General features: G+C 41.9%; 1 protein-coding gene and 1 long non-coding RNA gene across 2 annotated transcripts in view; one reads left to right on the forward strand and one right to left on the reverse strand.

Annotated features, from left to right (window-relative positions):
- LOC122212751 (leucine-rich repeat-containing protein 37A2-like) overlaps positions 1 to 18,829 on the forward strand; it is a 49,888-nt gene extending 31,059 nt beyond the window's left edge. The window contains exons 8-15 of the mRNA XM_042926717.1: positions 6,612 to 6,730; positions 8,757 to 8,895; positions 11,677 to 11,980; positions 12,363 to 12,467; positions 16,649 to 16,698; positions 18,241 to 18,295; positions 18,375 to 18,517; positions 18,619 to 18,829. Of these exons, the coding sequence (XP_042782651.1) occupies positions 6,612 to 6,730; positions 8,757 to 8,895; positions 11,677 to 11,980; positions 12,363 to 12,467; positions 16,649 to 16,698; positions 18,241 to 18,295; positions 18,375 to 18,517; positions 18,619 to 18,721 (1,018 nt within the window). The 3' untranslated portion in view covers positions 18,722 to 18,829. The remainder of the gene's footprint in view (positions 1 to 6,611; positions 6,731 to 8,756; positions 8,896 to 11,676; positions 11,981 to 12,362; positions 12,468 to 16,648; positions 16,699 to 18,240; positions 18,296 to 18,374; positions 18,518 to 18,618) is intronic.
- LOC122212766 lies at positions 7,299 to 8,553 on the reverse strand. The gene is made up of 2 exons (XR_006199290.1): positions 8,281 to 8,553; positions 7,299 to 7,961 (listed from the first exon to the last, which is right to left on the reverse strand). It is a non-coding gene; the product is annotated as an uncharacterized LOC122212766 (long non-coding RNA).
- Positions 18,830 to 19,436: the final 607 nt, after the last annotated feature.

The following is a 19,436-nucleotide window of genomic DNA, read 5'->3' on the forward strand; positions in this document are numbered from 1 at the left end:
TTCATAAGGTGAATGTTGGCCTTAAAATTGAGTTGGGAAGTATTCCCCTCTCTTCAATTCTCTAGTACAGTTTGTGCAGAATTGGCATTATTTTTTCCTTAAATGTTTGCTAGAATTCACCAGTGAAGCCATGTGGGCTTGAAGCTTTCTTTGTGAGAAAGTGTTAAACTACAGATTTTATTTTTGTAATAGTGCTACTTAAATTACATACTTTATTTTTTTGAGTAGTTCATGTCTTTCAGGGAATCTATTTCATCTTGAAGTTATTGACATAAAGTATTTTATAATAATCCCTTATTATCCTTTTAGTATCTGTAGAATTGTAGTGATGTCATTCCTCTCATTTTTGATATTGATAATTTGTGTCTTCTCTTGTCTTTTCTTGATAAATCTGGCCAGAAGTTTATCAGTTTTACTTATCTTCTCTAAAAAGTGCCTTTTCATTACAGTGACTTCTCTATTTTTGTTTTCCTTTTCAGAAATTTCTGCTTTGATCTTTATCATTCCATTTTCTCTCCTTACTCAGTGATGAATTTCCTTTTCTTTTTCTAGTTTCTTAAAAGTGGACACTGGGGAAGATGAATACTATATGAGCAACATCCCACATGTTGACATGTTGTGTTTTCAGTTTCAGTTGGTACAAAATAGTTTCTAATATCCATTTTGACTTATTTGACCAATAGGGTTACTTAGGAGTGTGTTGGTTAGTTTCTAAATATTTGGAGATTTTACAGATCTGTTAATTTGTTATTTAATTCCATTGTGGTCACAGAACAATATGTTGGATGACTGAAATCCTTTTAAATTTATTGAGGCTTGTTTTATAGCCAATGAATTCTGGTGATAGATGAGAATATGGCCTATTTTGATAAATATTATGTGTCCACTTGAAAGAAAATATGTAGTCTGCTGATTTGGTGTGGAGTATTCTATAAATGTCAACTAGGTCAAGTAGGTTGGTAGTATTTTTCAAGTCTGATGTATCATTACTCATTTTCTATATATTTTTTCTGTCAATTATTGAGAGAGGGATATTGAAATCTCCAACTATAATTGAGTGCTTATGTGTCTCTCTTTCCTATTCTCCTTAATATATTTGGAAGTTCTATTATCAGATACATAAATTTTTAAGTTATGTCTTTTCTAATAGTTGACATTTCTATCACAATGGAATAACCTCATTTATCCCTGGTAATATCTTTGCTTTGAAATTGACTTTGTCCTATAGTAAATATAGCCACTCAAGGTTTCGTTTGATTAGTGTTAGCAAAGCATAATTTCTTCCATATTTTTAACCTACTTATATCTTTGTATTGAAGATGAATCTTATAGACAGCATATAGTTGGCTTTTGCTTTTTTATCCAGTATGACAACTCTATCTTTTAATTAGGTGATTATACCATTTATATTTAATGTAATTATTTATATGCTTACATTTAAAGCTACTGTCTACTCTTTTCTATGTATCCCATCTGTTCTTTGTTTCTTTTCTTTTTCTTTTTCTTCTTCTTCCTGCTCTTGGGTTGATTTAGTACGTTTTATTATTTTTTGGTGGGGGGATAAATAGTTACAACTCAGGTTTTGTTATTTTAGTAGCTGTTTAATGGTTTGTAGTGTTCATGTTTAACTTATCACAGTCTATCTTCAAATGATATTATATGATTTCATGAATAGTATAAGAACCTTACAATAAATAGTGTACTTCCATTGTTCCCCTCCTGACCTTTGTGCTATTGTTTTCATACATTTTACTTTTAGCACACCATATTATTTTTTTTGTTTAAATAGTCAGTTATCTTTTTTTATTTTTGTATTTTTGAGAGAGACAGAGTGCAAGTGGGGGAGGGGCAGAGAGAGAGGGAGACACAGAATCTGAAGCAGGCTCCAGGCTCTGAGCTGTAGACACAGAGCCTGATGTGGGGCCTGAAATCACAGACTATGAGATCATGACCTGAGCTGAAGTCAGATGCTTAACTGACTGAGCCACCTGGGTGCCCCTCAATTATCTCTTTTATTGAAGTATATATAGATCATGTAATATTAAATTAGTTTCAGGTGTACAACACAGTGATCTTTTATATACATTATGAAATGCTCACAACACAGTGATCAATTATATACATTATGAAATGCTCACCACAATAAGTATATTACAGTATTATTGACTATATTCCCTATGCTGTACTTTTCATCTGGTGACTTATTTATTTTATAACTGCAAGTTGGTACCTCTTAACCCTTTTCACTCATTTTGTCCATATCCCCAGTTTGTTCTCCATATTTACAAGTGTTTTCTCTTTTTTGTTGTTGTTTATTCATTCATTTGGTTTTTTGTTTATTTTTTGTTTATTTTTTACCTTGTTTTATTTTTTATTTTTTAAAATTTGCATCCAAATTAGTTAGCATATAGTGCAACAATGATTTCAGGAGTAGAGTCCTTAGTGCCCCTTACCCATTTAGCCCATCCCCCCTCCCACAACCCCTCCAGTAACCCTCAGTTTGTTTTCCATATTTATGAGTCTCTTCTGTTTTGTCCCCCTCCCTGTTCTTATATTATTTTTGTTTCCCTTCCCTATGTTCATCTGTTTTGTCTCTTAAAGTCCTCATATGAGTGAAGTGATAGGATTTTTGTCTTTCACTGACTAATTTCACTTAGCGTAATACCCTCCAGTTCCATCCATGTAGTTGCAAACGGCAAGATTTCATTCTTTTTGATTGCCAAGTAATACTCCATTGTATATATATACCGCATCTTTCATCCATTCATCCATCAATGGACATTTGGGCTCTTTCCATACTTTGGCTATTGTTGATAGTGCTGCTATAAACATTGGGTGCACATGCCCCTTCAAATCAGCATTTTTGTACCCTTTGGTTAAATGCCTAGTAGTACAATTGCTGGGTTGTAGGGTAGTTCTATTCTTAACTTTTTAAAAACCTCCATACTGTTTTCCAGAGTGGCTACAGCAGTTTGCATTCCCACCAGCAGTGCAGAAGGGTTCCCCTTTCTCCACATCTGTTGTTTCCTGAGTTATTAATTTTAGCCATTCTGACACATGTGAGGTGGTATCTCATTGTGATTTTGATTTGTATTTCCTTGATGATGAGTGATATTGAGCATCTTTTCATGTGTCTGTTAGCCTTCCGGATGTCTTCTTTGAAAAACTGTCTATTCATGTCTTCTGCCCTTTTCTTAACTGGATTATGTATTTGATTTTTTGGGTGTTGAGTCCTTTATATATTTTGGATACTAGCCCTTTATCAGATTATGTCATTTGCAAATATGTTCTCCCATTTCATCAGTTGCCTTTTAATTTTGTTGATTGTTTCCTTTGCTGTACAGCTTTTTATCTTTTTTTAATGGATGTTTGTTTTTGAGAGAGAGAGCACAAGAGTGGGGTAGGGGCAGAGAGTGAGGGAGACAGAGGATCTGAGCAGGCTCCGCACTGTCAACAGAGAGTCGATGCGGAACTCGAACTCACAAACCGTGAGATTATGACCTGAGCTGAAGTCAGAAGCTTAACCGACTGAGACACCCAGGTGCCCCAGAAGGTTTTTATCTTGATGAGGTCCCAATAATTCATTTAAAAAAATGTTTGTTTGTTTGTTTGTTTACGTTTATTTTTGAGAGAGAGAGACAGAGTGCAAGCAGGGGAGGGGCAGAGAGAGAGAGGGAGACACAGCATCTGAAACAGGCTCCAGGCTCCAAGCTGTCAGCACAGAGCCTGACACGGGGCTCAGACTCACGAACTGTAAGATCATGATCTGAGCCAAGTCAGATACTTAACCAACTGAGCCACCCAGGTGCCCCTATTAATTAATTAATTAATTAATTAAGAACATGGACACACACATACATGTATACATGGGGGGGAGCAGAGAGAGAGGGAGAGAGAGAATCTCAAGTGGAGAGAGAATCCTGATGCGGGGTTCAATCCACGACCCTGAGATCACGACCTGAGCCAACACCAAGAGTCAGGCATTCAACCCGCTAAGCCACCCAGGCACTCCTCAGTAGTTCATTTGTACTTTTGTTTCCCTTGCCTCTGGAGACGTGTCTCTAGTAAGAAGTTGCTTTAGCTGAGATCAAAGAGGTTTCTGCCTGTGTTCTCCTCTAGGATTTTGATGGTTTCCCGTCTCACATTTAGGTCTTTCATCCATTTTGAATTTATTTTTGTGTATGGTGTAAAAAAGTGGTTTAGTTTCATTCTTCTGCACGTTACGGTCCAGTTTTCCCAACACCATTTATTGCGAAGACTATCTTTTTTCCATTGGATATTCTGCTTTATCGAAGATTAGTTGACCATATATTTGTGGCTCCATTTCTCGGTTCTCTATTCTATTCTATTGATCTATGTGTCTGTTTTTGTGCAGTACCACACTGTCTTGATGATTCCAGCTTTGTAATACAGTTTGAAGTCCAGAATCATGATGCCTCCAGCTTTGTTTGTTTGTTTTTTCCCAACATTATAATTCGGGGTCTTTTCTTGTTCCATACAACTTTTAGAATTGTTTGTTCTCGCTCTGTGAAAAATACTGGTGTTTGATAGGGATTGAATTGAATGTGTAGTTTGCTTTGAGTAGTATAGACATTTTAACAATATTTGTTCTTCCAATCCTTGAGCATGGGATGTTTTTCCATTTCTTTCTGTCTTCTTCAATTTATTTTCATAAGCGTTCTATTGTTTTCAGCATACAGATCTTTTACCTCTTTGATTAGGTTTATTCCTAGGTATCTTATGGTTTTTGGTGTTTGTTTTTTTTTTTAATTTTAGAGACAGAGTGTACAAGTTGGGGAGAGGGGCAGAGGAGAGAGAGAGAGAGAGAGAGAGAGAGAGAGAGAATATCTTAAGAGAATCTTAATCTAATCCATGCTGAGCGTGGAGCCTGACACAGGGCTCGATCTCACGACCCTGAGATCCTGAGCCGAAATCAAGAGTAGGATGCTTCATTGACTTAGCCCATCCAGGCACCCCTTGTTTGTTTGTTTTTTTCTGAGATTCTACATATAAGTGAAATCATATAGTGAAATGATATACATACATATAGTGAAGTGAAATCATAACCTATATAGTTACCAGTTCTAATGTTCTTCATTCCTTTGTGTGGATCCACATTTCCGTCTGCTATCCTTTTCCTTCTGCTTAAAAATACTTTCTTTAGGGGCACCTGGGTGGCTCAGTCAGTTAAGCATCCAACTCTTGATTTTGGCTCAGGTCATAATCTCACAGTTTGTGAGCTCAAGTCCCGCGTTGGGCTTTGCTTGGGATTCTCTGTCTCCTCAGTGCTCTTTCCCCCTTGCACACGCATACTGCACGTGCCCTCTCTCTCTGTCTCTCAAATAAACATTTAAAAAAATACTTCCTTTGGCATTTCTACAGTGTAAGCCTGCTAATGATGAATTCTTCCAGCTCTTGTATGTCTCAGATAGTCTATCTTGCTTTTATTTTTGAAAGATTTGGGTATAGAATTCTAGCTTGATGGCTATTTGGTCCCCCTCTCCTTTTCACTGCCTGAAAGATGTTGCCCCACCGAGTTCTGGCTTACATTATTTCCAACAAGAAATATGTTGTCATTGTTATATCTTTGTTGCTCTGTGTGTCATGTGTGGTTTTGTTCCTTTGGCTGCTTTTAAGATTTGCTCTTTATCACTGGCTTTGACCAGTTTGATTATCATGTGCCGTGGTGTAGTTTTATCCGTGTTTAATGGATTAAACTAAACATGTAGTTTAATCCATGTTGTGCTCAGATTTCATTGACCTTGCTGGATTTGTGAGTTTATAGGGTTTACTTATTTGGAAATGTGGGGGCTATTAGTTTTTCAAATTTTTTTTATATCTCCTCTCCTTCGTGGACTCTAAGTATACATATATTAGGCCACTTGAAGTTGTTGCACAATTCATTGAGTTAAGGAGAGGCATGGGGTTTTTTCCATATATGAAATACTGTTATAATAACTTTTTTAAATGTCCTTGTCTGCTAATTGTAGCATTTGTGTAGATTATGGATTAGTTTTTGATTGATTGCTTTTTAAAAAAAAAAATTAACATTTATTTATTTTTAAGACACAGAGAGTGATCAGGGAAGGGGTAGAGAGAGAGGAAGTTAAATCTGAAGCAGGTTCCAGGCTCCGAGCTCTCAGCACAGAGCCTGATGTGGGGCTCAAACCCATGAACCACGAGATTATGACCTGAGCCAAAGTTGATTGCTTTTTATCCTCAGTATGGGCCATATTTCAGATTTATTCAAACTCTTAGAAGTCTACCCTCTTTCTGTGTGCTCTCAACCCGAAGTGAGACTTTTGGCTTGGAAGGAGTTACCTGTGTATTAAACTACTGATCAGTGTCACCCAGTTCTAATCTCTATCTCATTCTAAGGGTACCATACCCCATGTCATCCTTACCTTTCCGTTGGGCACCTCTGTCCTTCTATCTGTGTATTTATAATATTCAAGAGCAGCAGTTGGCCAACTGGTCCCTACCCAACCATCCAGGCCATGTGCCTCAAGAATTCCTTTTTGCAAAGCCCTGTGATGACTTTGGCCCGCCTCTTCTACCTACTCGAGTAACTCCTTTACCACTAATTTAATTGTCTGTGTTTCCATTTATAGGATTTTACCTAGCCGTATGGCCTGCTGTCTCTGCCAATTTAAAAATACTATTGAGGTTGTCTGTAAGACCGTCAAGCTACATTGTGACAGTGCATGTCTGACAAATGGCACACGTTGTGGTAAGTCCTAATTGCCTGATGATAAATTTGTAAATTTTTATTTTATTTGTGGTTTAACTTTTATTTTTAATCAACAATGATAATTTTTTTTAATGTTTATTCATTTTTGAGAGAGAGAGCATTCACGTGCGTGAGCTGGGAGGGGGCAGAGAGTGAGTGAGGGGGACAGAGAATCCGAAGCAAGCTCTACACTGACAGCAGCAAGCCCCATGCGGGGCTGAACTGTGATATCATGACCTGAGCCAAAGGGATGCTTAACTGACTGGGCCACCCAGGCACCCTAACAATGGTAAATTTTTAAACTAATGATGTCATTGCATTATTTTTACTCATTCAGAGTTCAGATCCCTAAATTTCTAAGAACTATTCCTTTGTTAAAAGTCAGATTCTCAGTTACATTATTAAGTCAACTACCCCCAAATGAAAACCTGTTCACATAGTGCATCACAGCTTATAAGCTGATTTTACGTGCGTTAGGTCTCAGGTGCCCTTTGTCTTATAGGACAGGTGGAGATACCTTTTTGTTTATTTTGTTGTTTTTATAAGTGTGTAAGAGTACAAGTGATGCTGATTTCTGAAAAAGTTTTATTTGGAGCCTCTGTGTTTCTGTGCCCTAACCAGAAGCTGCTACCCAACCGTTCTAACGGATGAGAGGGCTCTTCTATCCTTGGGCTGTCCAACTCTTGTTCTGAATCTTAAGCTTTTCTATCCAAAACACGGGTGCTTTTAGGTATTTTTCTGTTCTTAGGTTTTATTGGCACTAACTTGGTGACTTCCAAAATGTGCTTTTGCACCTGGATAGCTTGAATATGGGTCCCTGTCAATGGTCTAGGGCACAGCATAAATTACACTTTGCTACTTCTATAAGTGGTGTTGCTTATTTTCCAAAACAGTGTTTTACCAATTATCTTACTCCCTTCTCCCTTAGAGGTGGGCAGAATAGGCATTTTTTTTTTTATCTCCTTTGACAGGCGAGGAAAAATGAGATCAGAGGTGCCTTAGCCTAGCACTCGAGTCTCCTCTCCCGTTTTGGGCGCTCCGCCAGCCCGCTGCTCCTCCTCTCTCGTGACCTTTATCACCTCCTCCTCCGACTCTCACCAGCACCACTAAAAATACTTTTAATTCTTCTGGAAAAACCCAGCTGCACAGTGCTGTTCAGTGTACACAAGCTGTACGCTTGACCTTCATGTAGTTGGAAGCTCTGGATGGTTCTCTCAGTAAAGCTAGAAATCTGGAAATGAAAGGAAATGAAAGCAAAGTAGGCATTTGACCAAAGTTTCTTTATCCCTTCTGCATTTTAAAACCTCAAGTATCATTCCGTTGATTTTTTTGAACGCCCCACAGTGGCATCTCTCTCATAGCTGGAAAATCTCTTAACCTATACCCCACATCTCTGCCCAAATTTAAGCAAAGAACCAGGGTGGACTTAGCGGGTCTTGTGTTTAGTTTTTTCTGTCTAGAGCTTATGTTACGGGAGGTGCGATATATGGGAGCAGGGACCAAGCAAAAGAATTGGTGGGTGGGCGGAGAGGGCGTGTCCAGATGAGGACCTGCTGGTGACGGGTGTTGTCCCGGGCATATGTGATGGTAGCAAGAACTCAAGCCCACTGAAGACGTAGAAGGAGGAAGACTCGCGCTCCCTCTGCCCCCGAAGCAGGACAGGGTGGGGTATGTGAATGCCAGGAGTCGCACTAGAGCTGCACACAGTTTAGCCGAGTATCTTCCGGCCTTGGCTTTTCTTGAGGCCTGGGCAATCGGCCCTTAGGGACCAATGGAATAACTCTAAATATACTTATTCACACTGTGGAATGTTCTGAGGAAATAGCTACTTTTTCAAAACACATCTTTTTGTCCTTTTGTTGTTGCCAATCGTGGGTCCAAGTTTGAGTTCGTCTCCTCTCTAAATGGCGCTCGAGTATTTGCTGATTCTTAATTTGCTTGACTGGGACGTATGACTGTGCATTGACAAAGAGCTGTGCTGTCAGTCTTTCATTATCAAAACTCATCTCTTCTTCTTCTTCGACAGATCAGGAAGTATACCTAAGGAAGGCAGAAGGATCATTCATGAAGGTATTGACAGCTCGAAAGAAGAGCGCCAGCACGGAGCTGACTATTGAGCCAGAGAAGGCGTCCTCAGACATAGATCGTGTCAGTTTGTCAGCCTTTATGAACGAGCAGCTAGACTTCAATGACGAAAGTGATGTCATTAGTGCACTGAATTACATATTGCCTTATTTCTCGGAGGGCAATCTAGAAGACGTAGAATCGACGCTGTTACCGTTCATTAAACTTCTGTTTTCAAATGTGCAAGAGGGAGACAAGCCCGTGGGTCACTCGATGAACGACACAGGGGACCCTTCTCTTAAACCTGGATCCAACAATTCAACTTACAAGAATAAACTGAGAAAACTCTACTTTCTGGAAAATTTGTTAGATGCAGAAATTCAGGAAAAAATTGATGACGTGAAAAAGAAAGAAAAAATGGCCATGCTTATACATTCCAGCCTTTTAGGTCCCAAGTTTAAACGTCAAATCTTTCCAAAGAAATTGGAAACTGCCCAACCGCAGGAGAAGAGCCTAGACGAGGTTGAGAGTGTGGGGAAAAAGTTCCTGAGAGTGAACAAGGTCATCAAGGGCCCAAAGGGCATACGGAAAAGGCACTTAAAAGAACTGAGACGTCAGAACATCCAGAGGAAACAGAGCGCCCAGCCATCTGTGGAGAACATGGCCAAGGAAAGAAGGCTCAGGACACCATCCCCAGGGGAGCTTCCCGTGGCGCACAGGCCCAGCAAATCAGTGGGAAGCTCCTTCAATACAGAGCCTTCGTTCATAGATGAGCACAAGGCAGCGGTCTCTTCTCTCATGAAGCAATACTTTTTGGACAGGCCTTCTGCCACCCCCGCTCCCAAGGAAAGAAGGCTCAGGACACCATCCCCAGGGGAGCTTCCCGTGGCGCACAGGCCCAGCAAATCAGTGGGAAGCTCCTTCAATACAGAGCCTTCGTTCATAGATGAGCACAAGGCAGCGGTCTCTTCTCTCATGAAGCAATACTTTTTGGACAGGCCTTCTGCCACCCCCGCTCCCAAGGAAAGAAGGCTCAGGACACCATCCCCAGGGGAGCTTCCCGTGGCGCACAGGCCCAGCAAATCAGTGGGAAGCTCCTTCAATACAGAGCCTTCGTTCATAGATGAGCACAAGGCAGCGGTCTCTTCTCTCATGAAGCAATACTTTTTGGACAGGCCTTCTGCCACCCCCGCTCCCAAGGAAAGAAGGCTCAGGACACCATCCCCAGGGGAGCTTCCCGTGGCGCACAGGCCCAGCAAATCAGTGGGAAGCTCCTTCAATACAGAGCCTTCGTTCATAGATGAGCACAAGGCAGCGGTCTCTTCTCTCATGAAGCAATACTTTTTGGACAGGCCTTCTGCCACCCCCGCTCCCAAGGAAAGAAGGCTCAGGACACCATCCCCAGGGGAGCTTCCCGTGGCGCACAGGCCCAGCAAATCAGTGGGAAGCTCCTTCAATACAGAGCCTTCGTTCATAGATGAGCACAAGGCAGCGGTCTCTTCTCTCCTGAAGCAATACTTTTTGGACAGGCCTTCTGCCACCCCCGCTCCCAAGGAAAGAAGGCTCAGGACACCATCCCCAGGGGAGCTTCCCGTGGCGCACAGGCCCAGCAAATCAGTGGGAAGCTCCTTCAATACAGAGCCTTCGTTCATAGATGAGCACAAGGCAGCGGTCTCTTCTCTCATGAAGCAATACTTTTTGGACAGGCCTTCTGCCACCCCCGCTCCCAAGGAAAGAAGGCTCAGGACACCATCCCCAGGGGAGCTTCCCGTGGCGCACAGGCCCAGCAAATCAGTGGGAAGCTCCTTCAATACAGAGCCTTCGTTCATAGATGAGCACAAGGCAGCGGTCTCTTCTCTCATGAAGCAATACTTTTTGGACAGGCCTTCTGCCACCCCCGCTCCCAAGGAAAGAAGGCTCAGGACACCATCCCCAGGGGAGCTTCCCGTGGCGCACAGGCCCAGCAAATCAGTGGGAAGCTCCTTCAATACAGAGCCTTCGTTCATAGATGAGCACAAGGCAGCGGTCTCTTCTCTCATGAAGCAATACTTTTTGGACAGGCCTTCTGCCACCCCCGCTCCCAAGGAAAGAAGGCTCAGGAGACCATCCCCAGGGGAGCTTCCCGTGGCGCACAGGCCCAGCAAATCAGTGGGAAGCTCCTTCAATACAGAGCCTTCGTTCGTAGATGAGCACAAGGCAGCGGTCTCTTCTTTCCTGAAGCAATACTCTTTGGGCAGGCCTTCTGCCACCCCCGCTCCAAAATCCCCACCTGACGTGAAAAAAGAATCAAAAGACTTAACGTACACCATTTTTGTTTTAGAAGATGCAAATGCTAGAGTTAGAAATATGAAGGCTTTCAGACCAGCCTCACTCCCCAGAAAGACACACCGCTTTCATAAAAGTCGCTCCCGTGTGGTCCACAGAACACCCAAGGCCAAACTGAATCGAAAGTCCAGAAAGGAAAGTTCACTCAGTAATAGACAGCTGCTTGCAAAGAGGCCTCCATCCTCTGCAGTCAGGAGCCTCATAAATTCCCCTTCACGAGAGGATTTTTCATCTCCGGGAGAACTGAGTCCTCAGAAAAATCCTTTTCCAGAATTATTTGCTCCTTCAGGAACTTACAGAGAAAACACTACTGTAGAGAACACTACTGCTCAAAATGTTTCTGAAGAAAATATTTCTACAGGAAACACTACTATGCCAGAACAAACCCTCCCTGAATTCACAGACCGTAAGAATCTTTCCACTGCTAATTCTACTGTTACTGCAGACAACTCTATGCCGACCGTTAAACAAACCAATGATACACAACGGGAATACCACAATGCGGGCACTGGCTTGCCCCCAAAAGCCACAGGCTTCACTGTGTCAAAGCTCTCGTCCTCGGGTGATCTGTTTGAAATTCAGTTAAACCAGCAGCTACAGTCCCTCATCCCCAGCAATGATGTGAGAAGGCTCATTTCTCATGTTATCCGGACTTTGAAAATGGACTGCTCTGAGACCCAGGTGCAGCTGGCCTGTGCCAAGCTCATCTCCAGAACAGGCCTCCTGATGAAGCTTCTCAGCGAGCAGCAAGAAGTAAAGGTGTCCAAGGCAGAGTGGGATACGGACCAATGGAAAAATGAGAATTATATCAATGAGAGCACAGAAGTCCAGAGTGAACAGAGAGAGCAGGAGTCAAGGGAGGTGAGGATAAATCCCCAAATGTGGGGTCTCGACATTTAGGTGGTTTAGGACATGGACCCAAGCACAAGGACCGGGGGCTCCTAGTCCGGGTCTTGTCTTGGCCACATAATTTTGGCTAAGGCAGTGATCTGCCACTTTGCTCATTTAGGAAACAGTGCCGCTGTTCCCAGAGGAGACAAAAAGAGGACCTAACATACAAGATACATCAAGTCTTGAAGAAAATGCTAATGATTAAGATTACATATCACATTAGATTTGGTATATTCCTTAAGAACCTATAAGCGATTCATCGGAAAGAATGGGGTTTTAGAGTCGTTAAAGAATAGTTAACTTTCATCCTATCTCTGTTTTCTAAAAAAATTGTTCTTTCCCTTTTTTTTAGCTCACAAAAGAAGTTCCAGGCTATGGCTATAACAACAAACTCATCTTGGCAATATCTGTGACTGTAGTAGTGATGATTTTGATCATAGTGTTCTGTCTCATTGAGGTAAGGACAACAATTAATTCCGATTCCCAGACTATATTCCTTCTTTACAGTAGATTCAGAACCCACAAACTGAAAATCAAAGCCACTTTCCCACCTATCACGACGTGATATCCCTCTTCAGTCTGGAGGACTGAGATATGCTTTGTCCTTTTATTGCAAAGTATATTCCAGGGATTTTAAAAGGAACCCCACTGCCGGGAGACATCTGTGGATTGTAACCAAGATAACAAGCCATTAGCTTGTTCTGAGACATTAGGTCTAAGAAGGCCACAGTTGACATGATAGTAAAATTTCTTCAACTCAAAAAAATGATGTCGATTCGATGCACTCACCAGTCATCCTCCTACTACCACTGATTTCTTTCCTCGTTGGCTAAAATGATGAGAGAGAAATAGTCTTCACCCTCATGGAGCTATCAGTCATCTTGGAAGAAAGGGCATGGCTTAGAGATAAAAGTGTCATCTTGTTGATTAATTAGATGTGCCTACAGCTCTCTCCTCCACTTCGCAAGGCATTGTGTAAACAGGTTCAGTTAAAACCCTGCAGCTAAAATCCTGCATCAGGCTACTCAGAGCGTGTCATAATTACAGTTGCCTATTCCTGGAGCTTGCCTGTTTACCTTTTATTCAATTATGTATGAATTGAATATATATTCAATATATTTATTCAAATATACATATGCTTATTATATATCTATATCTATATCTATCTATCTATATATATCTATATCTATATCTATATTGCCATCTGTCATGGCAACCCTCCATTTCAGCCAAAGCAGCCCCTCACCATCCCCTAGTCAGACCATGCCCATTCCTACTTTTGTTGGTGACTTTGCCCACTTGAAATTCCTTTATTTCACTCTGCTGGTGGAAGTCCCGTGAGCCTTCAAAAGCCAACTCGAGTTCATCTTTCTTCACAAAGCCTTCCCCGAATACTGTAATACTCCTGGACCTAGTCCTTCTGTGAGATTGTCACCATTTCTTAGGGTCTGCAGTGACGCATTCCCCTCCCCTGATAACAAAAATATGCTAAACAGTTTGTTAAAAGGCAGCTCCTCAAGAGAGAAATATCAGGGTCATGGATCAGAGCAGAGATATGTAAGGCTTCCTGGTCTATCAGACTTGAGTAAAACCTGACTGGATGTATTAACTGCTAAGGAGAAACATGTCTGTCTTCTGGAGGGTTGGTCAGTAGTAAAAGCATAGAAATGGTGAGGAAGAGACCAACATGGGCAGTGCCCACCTAGCCTTGCCTAAGAGTAGAGATGGCACCTCAGGCAGCAGATGAGAGTCAGGCCCACCAGCCGGGCTGTGCCCGCGGGGCAGATGGATGGATCTAGCTACCTCCGTCCTTTCCATGAAACACTGGATTCAGCTAATTACTTTTCTTCCACTTCTCTTCTCACCAAATAGCCTTCTGATTATACTTCAGTGTGCCACAGAGGCCTGTCTCCACAGGAGACAGGAGTCCCAATCATGTGGACACAGATGCCCTATCTGTGGAATGGGTGGAATGGATGTTTTCCTTATTGTCAAGTCATGACCTGACATTCTGATTTTGATCAATCCTGTGACATTGGTAAGGTGATATTGCCTCCATGCAGAAAGAAGTGCGTTCTCTCTTGATGAGATCAGAGTCTGATTTCTCAGCCTAAGAGCCTAGGAACTAGCGTGGGGTCAACTTACCATGACCTCTGGGAAGAGAAATCATTGGCCATTGTCCAGTCAGTACTCTGCATCTTGAGGTGGCCTGCAGCCTTTTGCTTTTGGGAAGTTCTATAAACTCCTATTGCTGTTTTAAATTCCTATGTGGTTTAACCTTGTGTTTATATTTTTTTATGTGGTTTCATTATTTCCTCTCCCTACTTAGATGATACACTTTTTGAGGTCAGAGACCATGCAGTTTTTTTCCTGTAGTGGACAATAATGATGTTCAAAGGAAGAGATGAGGCATTGTGTCAATTTCACAATGAGGAATAATGCAACGTAATATTTATGTGAAGTAGCCTACAGAGTCCAGCAATAGACAGATCCGTGGGTGACTAGGACTTTTAAAATGTTACCTTTTAGAGGCGCCTGGGTGGCTCAGTTGGTTAAGCGTCCTACTTTGGCTCAGGTCATAATTTCATGGTTCAGGAGTTCGAGCCCTGTGTTGGGCTCTGTGCTGACAGCTCAGAACCTGGAGCCTGCTCTGGATTCTGTGTGTGTGTCTCTCTCTCTTTGCCCCTCTCTCACTCTTACCCTCTCTCTCTGTCGCTCTCAAAAATAAATAAATAAACATTGAAATGTTACCTTTTAGTATTCAAATCAGTGGAAGAAAATAAATAAATGGTAATAGAACAACTGCTTAATTATTTGGGAGGAAAATAACAACAGATCCCTATTTCTCACCTTAAAAAAACATATTTCAGTACATGTAAAAAAAGAGAAACAGGAACCCATCAAAGTGCTAGAAGAAAACAGAATCAATACTTTTATAATCTTGTGGTGAGAAAAAGCTTTGTGACCTGATACCACATGCAGAAACATTTGATAGATTTGATCGTCTTGTCTGATTTCTGCTTGGAATAAACCAGACATCTGATTTAATCCCCACAGTCCTGTGAGGATGATATCACCATCCTTCTTTCCTACATAGAAGGGGATCAGCTTAAGGCCCCTGTGGCAAAACCCAAAGCAGAACCCAGCTGTGCCTGCAGTCAGCCTGTGCTCCTATCCCACTGTTCCGTCTCCTTCACGATAAAAACACTGACAAATATTTGAAACATTGAAATTCAGTGAAAGCCCTTGAAAGGATTAATATATTTCATATGAAGAGAGTTTTATAAATCAACAGGAAGAGGACAAACAATCCAGGGGATCAAGGGGGCAAGGACTACGATGAACAGGGGGTGTGGACAGTCCGTCACCATATCTGCCTCATGGCTTATGGGACATGGGCCTCGTTAACAAGGCCTTTTCGCCTCATGGTATAAAAATAGTCTCTGATATTTTCTTCTGTACTCTTATAATATTTGTTGTGATTTATTTATTTTTAATCTGTATGGAATCTGTCTGGTGTTTTGGTACGGTCGAGGTAGGGGATCTAACTTTTTTCCCTTGCATAAAGATCCAGTTACTTTAAAATCTTTTATTGAATGGTTCATTCTTTCTTCATGGATCCAAAATACTAGTGTTATCTGGACTCTATTCTATCAACCTGGTTTTCTTTTCCTGTATCAGTATCACGCTACATACTTAACTGCAGTTGCTCTGTAAGAACGTATTTTAACGTCTGCTCTGTGATCTTCTTCTTCATCCATTTTGTAGCTATGCTTGCACATTTTCTCTACCAAATGTCAGCTGGCCAGTTTTTGTTTGAAAAACTGTCTTGGGATTTGAATGGGATTGCCCCGAATTTGTAGGTTAATTTGAAGGGAACTGACATCTTTACACTATTCTCGGAAAATAGTGTCTCACATCACGTATTCGTTTCTTCTTAATGTCCTTCAGAAGAGCTTTAGTGTTTTCATCTCATAGGTCTTACCCATTCTTTGCTAAGTTTATTCCTAGGTACTTTATGCCTTTTTATTGATAATTGTAAATGGGATAATTCTTCCGTCTTTTGATTAATTATTTATGGAACATAGGAAAGTCATTGAGGTTTACATGTTGATCTCTTGATTTTATATATATCTAGCCATCTTGCTGAATTCTCATGTTTCTTCCAACAAAATTTTAGTTGATTCTCTTGGGCCTTTTAGTTTGTCTGTAATTTCATATGCAAATATGTCTTAGTTCTTCCTTTCCACGACTCCATTTTTCCCCAGTGCATCAGTTAGGACCTCCTCAACACCAATGAATAGCAGCAGTGATAACAGACATCCTACTCTTGTCCTTGATTTTAAAACAGTGCTGCTGTTTAGGTTTCTGGTAGACACTTTTCTTTTCCTCCTCCCAAGAATTTTTATTAGGAATTACCTGTTGAATGTTATCTGAGGCAGTCAGTAAAATGTATTACCAGCTGCACGCGAGTTAGGTGTTATTGAAGAGTCAAAGGACTATTCAACAAATTCCTGTCCTAGGAAAAGTTATCATCTCACTGGGTAGATAAGACCTAAAATGCAAAGGAATGAATAAAGATGTGGAGGGAGTGGTTATTGTGATGGGTAACTGTGATCATGTTTTCTTCCAAAACAGATTTATTCTCATAGAACAGCAGCCAAGGAAGGTAAAGAAGGAAGCTCAAGGTAAATATTAGTCTGGCAATCGTTAAAGTAGAATTTTAGAACTAGATTTTCAAACTCATCTATTTCAATCCCCTTGTTTTACAGCCAGGAAATCACCAAAGGCAGAAAGAATACATATTTGGCCTAATGCTTTGCCTGGATCCAGCAAAGTTAGCTGCCCAGCCAAACCCGAGTTAGAATGGGACTGGCACAGAGCACCTGCTCACTAGACCTTTAAAGAAAGATCGTGGGGGGACGGGGGTGGAAATGTTCAGACCCGTTCCCGCTGGCGGTGGGCATCAGGCCTGGCCACAGACCTTCTCAGAGGCTCTGGAGAAGGGATAGGGAGGGCCAAAAGTCGTGGGGTGAAGGGGCTAGTCTTCAAGCATGATGGAAGGTAGAATACATGAGTCCCTCCCGTAAAGTAGGGGGAAAACTTCCTTCTTCCTCCTTCTGGTTTTCGAGGCCCCGCTCTCCATTCCCTTTATCCAGACCCAATAGAATTTGAACTGGGAGAGACCTTAGATAATCATTTATCTCTTCCTTTTATAATAATGAGATGGAGAAGGAGAAAAGGAAGATATCTTGCCGGACGGTTGTATCACTAGTACCACTAGAACCAGAAAGAAGATGGTTCCTTTCCAGTTGGGCACGTCTCTGACTACACTGTTCTTGGGCTGTGAACTGCATTTTATGTCACAACTCAGTGCACACATACCGTATAGACATAAGTACCTTCTAAAACAAACTTACCATACACTCTGATTCTTTCTGTTCTGTTTTTTTTAAGTTTATTATTTATTTGGGGGGGAGGGTGGAGCAGAGAGAGAGAGAGAGAGAGAGAGAGAGAGAATCCCAAGCAGGTTCTACACTATCAGCACAGAGCCAGACACAGGGCTCGATGTCACAATCTGTGAGATCATCACTTGAGGCAAAATCGAGACTTGGGCTGCTCACCTGACTGAGCCACCCAGGTACCCCCTATTCCATTTGTATTCAAAAAGAGTATTTTGTGTTTTAGCGCTAGCCGTGTGTTTTCAGGTGATTTCACGACTCACTCACTCATCTGCCTGCAGTGTGAAAGTCAGTGAGCTAGATAACTGCTGGTTGGACTCAGGCATTCACTCGGTGCGATTCATCTTGTAAGGTAAAGCAGCTAGGAAAATAGAAACACCTCCCCACCCGCCAGCAAATGATGCCTGTGAGGCTAAGCCTGGCGGGGACTGATGTAAAATGCTTCTGGAGAGAGTTAGGTGCTTCTGCCGTGTGGTCACCCAGTTTGTTGACTGCACAAGGGCACTTGGCCAAGGGCCAGAAGGTGAGCAGGGTGAAAATCCTGCCTATACTTCATGTCAAGTTACATACAAAGGTCTCCCAGGGACACTGTGGGGCCATTATGGACAGACACAGGAAAATTCTGAAAGCCCAGCATGTATGGAATTATTTCTGAGATCCCAGGTCTGTGTTGATTTTGCTTGCTAATAAGACTGGAGAAATACATTGTGAGAGGCATGGAAAATGGTACGAATCACTAATTGTCTGTGTGTGTGTGTTTCCTTCAAGGGGCTTCTTTGGATCTCTGCTGCGTAAGAGATGCTCAGAGGAAAGTGACAATCAGGTAAATCTGAGGAGGATAAAGTACCGTGGCTGGAGAAGGCAGGGGAAACAGACCTAACGTTGTCCTTTCTGTTTTCTAGGAGGGCTTTTTCTGGAGAAGGCAGCCACTTTGGCTTAGGGACATGTACAGACCCCTCAATGCCACACGCAAGAAAAACATGGCACAGAAGCTACACGACAAGGATTCTTCTGATGAAGATGAGATTTTCAAGATGGAACTAGGGTACGTGATTGGGGAAGATTTTCTCTAAAACGAGGAAATTATGAAGAGTTGAATTGTTCCTTTCGAGAGTCAAAGCCTTGGCATTCTTCTCCTTTTCCCAGGGAGGCTGGCAAAGCCACAGCAGAGAAGACTCGGACCACAGATTCCACTACTGAAGAGCTGGGTGACGAGAGTGAGACAGCATGTGAGATTGTCACAGAGTGAACGCCGTCCTGCCTCAGGCCACCTACAAAGTTTACTTTCCGATACTGGCTTCTCAGCATTGCTTATAAAATACTTGTTTTTCTCATATTAAAATGTATAAATCCATAACCAATTCTAGCCACGTGGTAAGGAATTAAAACGTAAACGGTTAAATATTTATCTACAGACAACAGGGGCCACAGGCGAGAGAAGCAGGACTGAAGCCAGAGTCCCTCGTGGTAGCCAGTATTTCCACAAGACACAGTATGGGCAAAGTAGGGTGAACGGGGCATCTTTCCGTCATTTCCCTGATACGGTCAGTCTCTGGAAACTGGAAAACGTATCTTCAAGGGGCTTAGACTATTAAGTTAATTAACAGCCTATTCTGGTGCTCTCTCCCCTGGCTCACCAAATACCAGTTATTCACAACGCGCTTGACCCCCTGCCCATAGAGGATCATCTCTCTCTGGCCCCTCTGTGAGGTCTTTGGGGTTGCCAGAATATTTGGATCGCTGAGCCGACCTCCACTGTAGGGCTGAGGCCTGTCTTTCTTCCCAAGAGCTCAAACTCAGACACAAAATGTGTAGTTGGAAGTAGGGTGTTCCTCAACCTTACAAGCTAGTAGATAATTCCCATTGGGTTTTTTTGTTTGTTTTCTTTAAAAAAAAAAAAAAAAAAGTCCCCACCCTCAGAGAGCTAGCAGGGAGATGCTGGAGGGTTAGAGTAAAGAATGTGT

This window comes from Panthera leo (genome assembly GCF_018350215.1).
Source record: "Panthera leo isolate Ple1 chromosome E1 unlocalized genomic scaffold, P.leo_Ple1_pat1.1 chrE1_random_Un_scaffold_49, whole genome shotgun sequence".
Classification (NCBI taxonomy): Eukaryota; Metazoa; Chordata; class Mammalia; order Carnivora; family Felidae; genus Panthera; species Panthera leo.